This window comes from Falco biarmicus, chromosome 2 (assembly GCF_023638135.1).
Source record: "Falco biarmicus isolate bFalBia1 chromosome 2, bFalBia1.pri, whole genome shotgun sequence".
NCBI lineage: Eukaryota > Metazoa > Chordata > Aves > Falconiformes > Falconidae > Falco > Falco biarmicus.
In genome coordinates this window covers 8,786,753-8,798,831 of record NC_079289.1, presented here as the reverse complement: position 1 = coordinate 8,798,831, position 12,079 = coordinate 8,786,753, and the positions used below count along the sequence as shown (strand labels likewise).

At 44.8% G+C, this 12,079-nt stretch overlaps 1 protein-coding gene across 2 annotated transcripts in view; it reads right to left on the bottom strand.

Annotated features, from left to right (window-relative positions):
- Positions 1-6,576: 6,576 nt before the first annotated feature.
- The window catches only part of PRCP (prolylcarboxypeptidase), a 34,441-nt gene continuing 28,938 nt past the window's right edge, over positions 6,577-12,079 (bottom strand). For both annotated transcript variants that reach the window (XM_056327436.1, XM_056327435.1), the window contains one exon: positions 6,577-9,700. In XM_056327436.1, the coding sequence (XP_056183411.1) occupies positions 9,518-9,700 (183 nt within the window). In that variant the 3' untranslated portion in view covers positions 6,577-9,517. The remainder of the gene's footprint in view (positions 9,701-12,079) is intronic.

The window sequence follows — 12,079 nt, the reverse complement described above, 5'->3', positions numbered from 1 at the left end:
GTCAAAGAGAAGGTTTACATTGTTCGCTGGATATTAATTTAAATTATTCTGGGGTGCTTGGAAACCACCTTCCTCCCCCTCTCCCCCCCCCTCTTCAGTCTCCATGGGGACTATCGCAGAGGCTGGGAGGTACAAATGAGCAGCCACTGACACACCGATCTTCCTCCCCTTCTGCTGCAAACGGCCCCGAGCAATTTTCACTGTCAAAGGGGACACATTCATATTTTGCTGAATGACTTGCTAGGACAAGATAGACAGATTTTTTTTTTTTTTTTTTTTTTTTACTCCTTAGAGGCTGGTACAATCTCCTACAAATACCATTTCCCATTTGTTCCTTAGGTTCACACGCTTGTGTTGTGGTTCTTTTCTTCACACCAACATCCTGCTGCTTGTTGATGGTATTAATAATACACCCAGCAGGAGGCTGTGCCCCCCGGGGTCTGGGCTGTCTGAATAATTATTGAATGACATTAGGGTTGTTCTGTAAATTACTTTGTGACCCAGGAATTCAGCAGGTTACTGCTATAACTCAGGCTCTCGCACTTGATTGCACTCACCTCCTGCTGCCCCGACATTTATTAGTCTAGTTTGTGTGGCAAGTACTGACTTCATCTGTTGGGTGGAAAGGTGGGAGCCTCCGCTCTCCTCCAGTGTGACCTGGGAGGGCCTGGCCCTTTTTGATGGCCTCGTTCATGGTGATTGAGAATGGAGCACTGTCCTCTGCATGGAAATAACAGCCTCTGCTTCCTCTCCTGTCCTCTCTGGCACATGTTGAGGGGCAGTCGAAGAGCACTGTTTTTAAGGTTGGACACATCAGCAGACTGCAAGGGGGGGGAAGGTGGAAATTCCTTTTTTCCCCATGCATGCTCCACATTTTATGGAGAGGGGGCCGCTGTTCTCCCCTTGGACCAAAGAAATGGGGCTCCAGGTCACCAGAGCCTCCTCAGCTACGAAGCCGAGGGCAGCCAGTGGATCTGTGAGATGCCTGGAGGAACACCAAAAGGTGTTACGTTAAGACAGTGAGAAGTTGTGTTGCTTCCTATGATGCACATGCAGGTGTGGAAGCACAGCCCTGGGTGCTCGGGGAAGCCCAGTGTTGGAAATAGTGACCCACTAGGCCATGCCTGCCATCACTCCCGAAACTCTCCCCCTAGCATCTGCCCAGATGTACGGGACAACTTCGCTGGCATTGCTGAGCAGCCCTGCAGCACCACTCAAGATCTGGGCAGTGATACCACATTATAAGGTTTATCATTCTCCCTGAAGAAAAACAGTCAAGGTCTCTCTGGTCTTATTCTGGTCCAAAGTCCTCCCTCACGAAATGGTGATACAATACCTGTGATAAACCAATGGTGATCCAACGCATAGCTCTCTCGGACTCATGTGACCATATGAGCCATCCTCCAAAACAGGACATCCAAAAAAAGCTGTTTGCAAGGAGGGAGCCCAGGCTGCTCTTCTTCCCCACCCCAGCTATCTGGACAGTGCTCCACTGTTAAACCCGTTCTGCAGTCCCTCGCAGAAATGCCTGGGTTCTGTCTCCGTTGCAGCACAGAGGCTGTGGTGACTGAACGTCACCTCTAAACCGATCTGTGTGGCAGCAGGCATTGCAGCAAGGCACAGCTGAATGCCCTGATGTACCGCAGGGCTCCGAGGGCAGAGCAGCACGGGGCCTCCCTCCCCAGGCAGACCTCAGCTGCAGAATCCATGGCAGAATTGATGTAGGGATGCAGACGACAAGAAGGTAGTTGGGAAAGATAGCCTTTCGATGCTGCATATACTTACGGGAACAAATGCTTTCAAGGCTAGAAAAGAGATAAAGAAGAAACTACGTTGTTCTCAGGTTTCAAATTCTTTGGCCTTTCTTAGCCTTGCAGGTGACACCAAGTGGGAGGGAAGAGCTGATACGCTCAGGGAAGGGTGGCCATTCAGACAGACACGTTGAAGGAAGACAACAAGAACTTCATGGAATTCAACAACAGCAAGCACAAAGTCCTTCCCCTTTGGGAAGAAAGGGCTCATAGCAGTGGTGCAGGCTGGGCACTGACAGCCGGGGGAGCAGCTCTGGAGAAGGTCCTGGGTGTCCTGGTGGACATCAAGCTGGGCATGAGCCAGCTGTGTGTCCTGGCAGCAGAGAGCAACCGCCTGCTGGACCGTATGAACAGAAGCAGAGCCGGGACATCCAGGGAACGGATCATCCCCCTCTAGTTGGTGCTTGGTGACCACAAATCAAATTCTGCATCCAGTTTGGGGCCTCCCACTAGAAGACATTAATCAACTGGAGAAAGTTCAGTGGAAGCGCACTGGGATAGTTGGGGCTGCAGCACTTGGCCTGCAAGCAGAGGATGAGGGAGCTGGACTTGTTCAGCCTGGAAAAGGAACAGCTTTGGGGGCACCTAACAGCAGTCTACGGGGTTCAACAAGAAGACAGAGCAGGGTGCTTGGTGTGTGGTGGGAGGAGAAAAACACATGTAAAATGAAACAAGAGGTTCAGACTAGATACAAAACTTTTACACCGTGCAGATTGTTGAGAAAGATGACCAGAGAGGCCGTGCAGGCTCCATCCTTGGAGGTTTTCAGAAGCAAACGAGATACATTGCAGAGCATCCTGGTCAGACCCCATAACTGACCCTACTGTGAGCAGGAGGTTGGACCAGAGAACCCGAGGTCCCTTCAGCCTGAACCATCCTATGATTACTGATGGCACAGCAGCCTGCTGGGGAGAAGCCAAGGCCTCACCTGTACAAATTGCTTTCCCTTCCTTCAGAAAATTCAGTTTGATACAATCCAGAGCTACTTTTTAGGTTGCATACTAAGTCCTTGAATACCATCTCTCTCCACATCAAGAGAACCCAGTGCAAACTCCATGGCTGGGGTAGCCAGACAAGCGTGTAGGATTATCCGTGAAGAGGATACACTGATGGTCAGGTACCTCTTTTCCCTGTGTTACTCTACCGAGCGGTGAGAGGATGCAGCACGTTTCGTTCAAACTGCGAAAGGCAGCAGCTCAATATCCTTTTCCTCCTTATGTGCTGTTCTGAGGATGTTTGGATAACAAATTACAAAATTAAACCCATTTGCCTCTGCTGTAAAGCCAAATCCCTGTGCTACCGTTCCAGAGCCACTATTTGCTTTGTCAAATACTTTGGCAAGGTGGGGAGTTCTACCTATCTTGTGAAATGTGGTGGATAATAGGATTTCCTAATGTGTCCAAGATCTGTGTATCCAGATGGACACAGGGAAATTACAGATTCACAAGCACAGACCTATGAACAGCAGAGGAGCTGAGCAACACCAAGCTGGTACCAGCCAAGGTCCAGCTATGGCTGCATCCCACAGCATCACCCCTCAGTGCTGTCCTCCCTGCCTGAGCATGGCCGTGTTCACCCCTGCTCAGGCATCACCCAGTGGTAACTTGTCAGCAGATTCAAACCTTTCCAAAGGGTTGATGTGGAAAACAAGATCTCTGGAGAGTTCCCCAAAACTGTGAATCCACCTGGGAAGGGCTGTTCACCCAAGACACAAAACCAGACAGGGCCTTGTCATTCCAGGAACTGTGAACAGCTTCCCCGCACACTCAGAAAAGAGAAAGCGTTTCTGTATTTCACGCTGTGGGGAACGTGGTTTTGCAGGAGGGCAAAGGGAGGACCCTCTATTCAGGTAGCAGTCAAAGGGAGCAGAGGGTGCTTGGCCGCCTGCCGGAATTGGCCCCGTATTGGTTACACCCCCAGCTATTTAAAGAAAAACTTGGCCTCTCAAAGCTCTCTGCCTCTCTCCTGTGCCTTTGTATTCTCTAGAAGGTGAAGCGTAAGGGTATAAAAAGCTGCAAACAAGTTCCTACCTCTGGAGACCAGGCATTTACTCTAAGAAAGAAAGACCAATTGCTTCCCAGAGCATTGTCCACCCACATTAGAGAAAGGATTAAGCAGATACATTCAGCTATTCTAACAGATTTTCTTTAAACCTTGAATACGCCTCTCACACTTGGTAAGATAATCACATTAGTTTTGTCATTAAAAGATCCCTTTTATAGAAAGTACCTAAACCGCTTAAACCACCCAGAGAGGTCGCATACATTAGAAAACAACAAGACAAACGGAAGGGATTTGCTATTCCCGGTCTCAGTGTTTCACTGCCCCTACTTTCTAAACTGGGTGATTGAACTAAAAGATTTTGCAAATCACCAGTGGAAGGGAAAGCCCTGAGAGCTGGGCGGCAGCCACCCCTGCCCGCCCCAAGGGGCTCTCACTCCCCATCGAGGAAACGCTCGGATATAGAACTGTGGAAAATACATTCTCCATATGGAGATGCCCACATGTTACACCCGAAGAACCCGGCAGCCAGCTGATTTTCTTGGGCTGAATATCCAGCACTCGATTCAACTGCAAGATAAACAGCAGGTGATGTAGTTTACTACTGCCTTGGAGAGCACAAATACCGGGCACTCCACGCTCAAGGACCACGTTCTCACTCTTCACTGCTGTGGACATTTGCTGTCTCTGCATCGCACCCCTGGACCAGGGGGACCTCGATAGTGGGGCTGCAGAGAGGGTCCCCACCTCAGCAAGGCTCAGAACTGCAATGCAATTAGCTGTTAGCAATATAATTAATGCTATAAAGCAATTTCTTCATTGGGCTTGTATTATTGAAAGGACAACAGAGAAGGAAACTGCCCTAAAGCATGTGGATCAAATAGTTTCAGATTTGCTGATGAAAATTAGTTGGGCTGGGAGGGGGAAAAAAAAAAAAAGAAAAGCTGACTTGGGGCTTTAACACTTGTGTCTCTGCACGTGGAGGCAGTGCTGTAAAAATCAAGGAATCAAAATAATATAGGAACACAAGTCTATTCATATCAGCAGAATCTACAAGCAATTGTCCAGCATCTTTAAAATGATAACATCAGGATGGGGGTTGTTTTTTTTTAACAAAAGAAAGGGAAATTTGAGAAGCACTTAAGCACTGTGAATTTATCCCAGATATCCTCAGAGCTTTTGCCATTGCTTCACTGCTCAGGTAGCACAAGGTAGGACACATGTTCTGCTAACCTGCACTGCCAAAACAGACCATTTTCATTTTTTACCATGGACAGTCTTAAAGAAGCTGAATTTATAAACTCATTTTTGTAAGACCAAGGCTTTGGTTTAAGAACACACAAAGAGACTAGATTATAAAAAAATCTAGAGGCTCCAGAAGTAACACCTAGTAATACACTAAACATCAGCACCAGTGACATTATCACGGCAAGTGACAGCCACAGAACTAACTGGATTCAAAAAAACCCTCTCCAATGGATCATTTATAAATTATTCCTACAGAGTAAAAATAACATATGCACACTTTCAACTTCAGAAAGATTTCTATTTTAAGGAGCAGCAGCCTGCTTCAGAAAGATGAGACAAATGTGTTGCTCGCTCAGCTCCGTGAGGACTCATTTTATTATTCCAACAGCACAAATCTGTCCCCATGGTGGTCTTTTAGTGCATTCCTTTCAGCTGGCTATGGCTGTGAGTGCAAGTAGCATCAGGTCCGAGTAGTTTCAGACATAGTAATTTTAACTTAAACTACCATAAACATCTTTCATTTTTCCTCTAAACACAGTTTCATGAATGCAGTCCCTCAGCTGTAGCACCGGTGTTCTAAACCAACAGGAGAGAGCAAAAAATGTAGGCTTGGAGTACAGAGTCCCCTGTGCTTTTTCAACCCCACGTTTACAGGTTTCACAGCATTCTTCTGACCATCAGAAAGAGACAATGAATCCACCACTAGTCCTGGAAGGTATCTGAGTGTCTATGTGCAAAGTCTTCAACATACAGAAAGCTCTTTAGGTCTTTCACATCTCAGAGTTAGATGAGCAGAGGTAGGAAAAAAAATTATCCCTTTGAAGCATACTGACATTTGCCTGCAACTTAGTGCACTGACAGTATGGGAGACAGAACTTGATTCTCACTTTGCATGCAATTTTTCTGCAATTTAGAAACTGGGTTCCAGGTTCCTGGAGGGTTTTTCCTTTCTATAGTCTCCTTTGAAGATCAAATACCACAAAGTTAAAATTACCTACAATCAAGTTGCAGAAGCTATTTAGCTCCCTCCCAGCACTCTGCAGCCTTAGCCCTGCCTGATTAATAGTTTTGGGCTACACAGCCCAAACCTTGTCAAAACCTTGACTCGGCAGGTCAGGGAGTGTTACAGATCCATCCACACAACCTTCATCACTCACATGTAGGAAGCGTGTGTTTGCTTGGGACTGGAATAAGCTTTCAAAAATCAAAATGGATTTTTTTTCCCAGTATAGCCAACCTGACAGCATTCAACATGGTCACCTATGGAGAACAAGCTCATACCACTGCTCCTCACCACACAGCTAAACCTCCGGAATGAGAAACTACCGAATGAGTGCAGAGGCTCACCATCTGACATCGTGACTGCTGTGTGTGTAACTAAAGTTAATCCTCAACTAGTTTTTCTCCTACTCCAGAGTCAATCAGAAACAAGACATTTACAGAACTCCAAATCTGGCAAGGGATAAAAATCCATGTCCTTGCAAAACAAAAACAAAAAAAATCCAGCTCCAGAAACTCATGTTTCATTATTTCAATGCACTTTTATTGATAGAAATAGCAGTTGCACCAGTAAAAATTCATGCTTTGGGGAAATCATTCATTCTTTTTCCTTCTGCATTCCCCAATGAGTAGGAAACATACACTTTTAAATTCCCGTCATTTATGACGCATGCCAAGGACCACGCATACGCCAGAGATGAAGTATAGTCCATCATCATATGCCTGGAAAGAGAAATCAACCATTTCCCATGGCCTATTCTGTTCTCACCTGCATGAAACAAGCAGGAGAGCCACCATTTAGATGAGGTAGCCAAACACCACAGACAGTTTCTCGGTAGCAGACAGACGTGTACATAGATTTTAAGCTGAATTCTGAATTTTTAAGATATGTAAGACCTAAGGTTTCAACTAAATTTGATGGGAAAAGTAACAAGGAAAAACAATTAAAAATAACAGAAAACCAGTCACCTAATTCATAAGTCAAGCATTAAGAACTTGATACAAAATGCACTTCAGTTAGTCTCACAGACAGAAACAAACGGAATAGTAAGATTAAAAACCAAATAAATAAAAAACCCACAAACAAAGTCACACTGAGCAATTTTGTTTTAAATGCATTCTCAAAACTTAAAATTGCATGGTTTTAAGGTTTATTAAAGGCATTTTTTCTGATTATGAAAGGATTGAAGAGAGGAATGAAAGTTTAAGTCACTTACGCAGATTGAAGCTAACAAGTTTTTTTCTAAACAACAAAGAAGCTATTTCCTGAGACAGTAGGTTCACTAGCAGGGGGAGAGAGAGGAACAACCTGATTAACAATATACAGTAGCTGTTAATTTGGATGGTTCACAGCCCAGTGCAGGAATGTCCCCACGTCCTCACACAACGTGGAAATGTTTCTCCCAGAATCTGCACTAGGAATAGCATTCTGAGCAATCAGTGGGAGCAACTGGAACAGCCTCTTGCTTAGTTAAACCACTTGTGATCCACAAATCTGTATTTACTCCTGTAGATCCCATTCCTTGCCTTGCAGCAAACCCAGACATTACCATACCTTGATTAACACATCAAGAAGATACAACAGTATTTCTAAAAACTTGACTGTAACCCAGCTGATTAAGAAAACAATAACTATTTTGTTTCAAAAAAAAATCAAGCCCACCGTGTTATAATAAAGTACACAAGTGAGAGACTAGAGTTTATTTACAGCAGAGAACCAAAAATTGGAACTATCGGATTACCAACAGCTTTCAGTCAACAGGTTTCAGGCAAATTCTACATAGCTCTTCCTTTTCCCCATGGTTCTTCGAGTCTTGTTCTTTACAGTCTTAGATAATTACCTTGCTCAAGAGTATGAAAGGTTCAGATTGCAGAGTCTGAACATAAATGCCGTGTTTAACACAAGGGAATGACAGGAACTCCATTGGAAAGAAGATGCAGAGTGTTTTAAAAGATAAAATTTCAGTTTTGGGTTTGCTTTGTTCCCAGAGGATGGGAGGAGACTGGAAACAGAAAAGGCCACCTGGTGTCTTAGGAAAATACTCAACTATCAAGCACATCAAAGCTGAGAAAAACTTTTCAACAGAACTGGAGTTTTAAGAGTCTGGGGACAAGAAGCCTTAACCAAGTCTTTCTGAAACGGAGTTTTCCTTTAAATTGCAAAGAATCCTTTCTGAAGAAGGGCTTCAGTGTGAATGAAGCCAAAGCTGGAAAATGAGGGGACTGCCCCAGCCATTTATTAATGTCAGATATGCTGTCTCATGAATCAGGGCAGTTTGTCTGTTTTGGAAGCCTTACAGAAAGCCCAGTGCACCTGGCTTGTTGAGCTCAGCATCAGTCTGTAGGCTGATCCAAGAGGATAGCTGCATTCTGTGTTTTGAATAGTTTGTCCCGCAAACAATTTTTTTTTTAAAAGGCTTTTATTGAAAAGCCATCAGCAAACAGATCATGCAGAATTCGAACAATACACAGGATGGGGGGGGGAACTCACACAAGGCACAGCCCTGATTATTTGTCACTTCATAAGATCTAGCCAGCACAAGTGTCACATTTGCTCTTCAAGAGAACAGCTTTGAAAGCTTCCCGATTTGAAAGAGCTAAGTGTTTGTGGGGCATACACACACACATAAAATACCCAGCGTTTTCTTTGGCAACTATCATCCCAGCAGCAGATCTCAGAATCAGGACAAACGGCAAAGAAGAAATGAAACCCTGAGGCAGACTGCGCATGCTCAGCCAGTTATCAACACAGCGAGTCTGGGCCCAGCCCTGACCATTCAACACAGTGCAGAATGGAAAAGCCACCTGACGCAGCTTTGATTAATAAACTGCCAGAAAACTAAGAAAAATATTTACTTCTTTTCCAGCATTGATTCCAAAGGGTAAGGGCTGTTCAGTTTCTGTACAAATGGCACAGCCAGTTTCCCCATGCCCTCCCTACTTTCTATCAAATATCACAGTAAGATGTGATTTCTGTTCCCCTACTATCTCCATGCCCCTGACATGGCAGTTTACACCAGCCGAGGATGTCTGAAATTCAATCCCGCTGAAGGCAGCAGGAGTTTCATCATCAACAGCACTGCCATTTAATCCACTGTATATACCAGCAGTCAGGGCAATCACTTAGCACAGCAAGGAAGGCATCAAGCCTAGAACAGGGAGTCTTTATGGTATAGTACAGCATTTGAGAAGAGCAAAAGAGGAAAGAAAGCCAGAGCAGGCAGCTCAATCCACACACTTTGACTAAAGTTTATTATCTGAGAACCCTCTCCATCCATCTGCTGCCTCCTTTTCTCACAGGCACAAGCAACAGTTAGCATTGCAACACAGGTGAGGAAACAGGAGTGAAATGTTCAAATTACCATGTGATAAGGCCTGGCCCTACTCCCAGCAAAGCGAGTGGAGATATACGGGCCACAGCTGGTGCAGTACCACTTCAGTGGCTGTACCTGGCCTTTTCAATCCACTGCTTCATGTAGCAGATTTCCAAGGCTCGAGCTTGCTGCACAGATTTGGGGTCCAAAGGGTTGCGGCTGCGTAGGTCCAGGTGATGGGCTCCATCTGGTATGACAATTGCCACAAGGGAATCTGTGATGTTCTGGGTCACCCCACCTGCAGACCAGGGGTCCAGGCCACCGTTGCTGTAAGGAAAGAATACCTCATTAGGGTACACCTGCACAGCAGTCAGCAGTGGCGGGGCAGCTCACATCAACGTAGCCACGCTCACTTGCAGCTAGCTTTGCACAGGTACCAACAGAAACAGGCCTCAGCCCTGGCTCAATGGCTTGTGCCCACCCCTGTTAAGAGCAGCCCTCTTGACAGAGGTATGGAGCTACTAGCAGCTTAAACAAGGCTATGCTTCTGTCATTAATGATCTGCCAACTCAGATGATAACCTATAGTAGTGCCACAGCCTCTGGAACTAGATCTGCTACCACTTGTCACTGCCATAAGAGGGTCAGGTTGCCCTGTACCAAGACACGTCCAAATTCCCAAATCAAGGCACTTTGCTTTCCTTCTTCAGTCTGCCATAAACTAGTAACCAAGTAGACCCTTTAGAGTTTAATTTTCAGGAAGTTCTACCTTTTGCTGTCTCTGCTGGGTGCCAACCTGGTTTTGCAAAGAAATTCTTGGACCTTCTGTTAGTCCCTTTATTTCTAGCAACAGCAATATTAAAATAAAGCTTTTATCCCTCAAGAAACTCTAAAATGACTCTTCCTCTGTGACAGAATAATTTCATGCAATTTCCTGCGCCCCCCCCCCCCCCTTATCCCAAAATCACTGAAAGGATTCCTTGTGCTATAGATCTGGCTCCAGATAATGCCTGGTCTATGGAGCATGCCAATGGCTGAGCTGGGGTGAGAGTTTTGCATCTCTCCAGAGCTGGGAATGAACTGACCCCATAATCTCTACTACATCTTATTTTCTTTACCGCAGTGTTCTTCCCACATGTGATCCATCTTTTTGCACAAAGAAATCAACATCTGTATACTTTTGGAACTATGCAAATCTAGATCTGTTCCTCACTTAAAACACTGGACCTGCCCACAAAAGGAAACGCTAGAGTATGTGAGTGTAAACTTCTAGGAGGATCTAAGAAATTAAAACATCCTTGGACATTAACAGCTATGCAGCTAGAAAAACACCACTGTGGCAGCACCAGAAAATACCAGAAAGAAATGAGTAAATATGAGTTTTGTAGAAATAACTAAGAGTAAAAACCTGATGGGGTCTGAACTGATACTTTGTTTGTTTCTCCATTGAAAAAAAAAACCAACCACCAAACAAGCAGTATGAATCTCTGGTTTTTTACTTTCTGTGATTCTAAAGATGACTTAGGAGAAGAGAAACATTGTGTATCTGTAAAACAAAAAGCATACAGAGCTGCCCAACATGCAAAAAGCACTGGATTTAAAAGGTCACCTGAATCAGCAGAGCACCTTGGCAACAGAGGGATGAGTTGCTGAGAGACCCAAGATGTACATGAACTTGGATCTTTTTGGTCCCAGTCATGTGGAAGCTAAGCATGCCACAAGAAAACAACACACACTGGCTTTTTTGGGAGCTTCTGGCTGCGTCCTCTGTGCTCCTGCCAAATGATGGCACCAGAGGCACTGACGCAGTCTGGGAAGTGACACTTGCTGAAAGGAGAAGGGGGGGATCGAGAGCTCATCACAAAATAATTTTAAGTTTTCATAGTTTTAGAGAATCAGGTAAACCAGTACCAATGGCATGGATTCTTTACGTGTTAAAGCTAAGTGCGCATGTAAGTACTCAGTTGCCCATCTTGCAGGACAGAAGTTTCCCCAATGTAAACAGAAGTAAAAGAAAAGAAAGAATAAAGAAGTCTGTCATTCCTTTCTAGCAGTAGCCAGGCAAATAAGGCTTCAGAAAAAAAAAAGCAAAATATCAGCATGCTGGTCCTGTTTTCAATCCATCGTATTTCCTTGACAGCATAAATAAGGTCCTGCCTATCCCACAGCAAACAGTTCCCTTTCCTATCATCTCTTCAGAGCCTACTCAGCCCTCTAGTCCTTCTCAGAACAAGTTTTACACAATCTTAGCAGCACAGTCTGTACATCCTTTAATAGGCCCACTCTTCACAGTTGCTGAAACAAAATAAGTTTCCTTTCATTAACTTTTATCTCTCACCTTTTCTCTTCAGCCAGGCATTTTTCTGCCATCTCTTCTTTTCCTCCATTCTCCTTTATGCTAACAATCCCTGCTTCTGCACATAGATCCAGTATCTCAAAACAGAGCCTACACTTTCTGCCTCTTCCCTGCCAGAGCAGAACTGGATAGGTGGGTGCCCTAAGTTCGAAGCATACAACCTAGGTGTGATCCATCCAGATTAAAAAAATACAAATTTTTAGACTGCACATCAAATTGCATACTGTCTGAAATAACCTGGGCTGATTTTGACTATCGTAGTATGTTGGTGACAAGACACTACCAGCTGCTACAAGCTCTCTGCCACCCCATGCATGAACAGTGTTAAATGCCATTTCCACCACCGTGCAA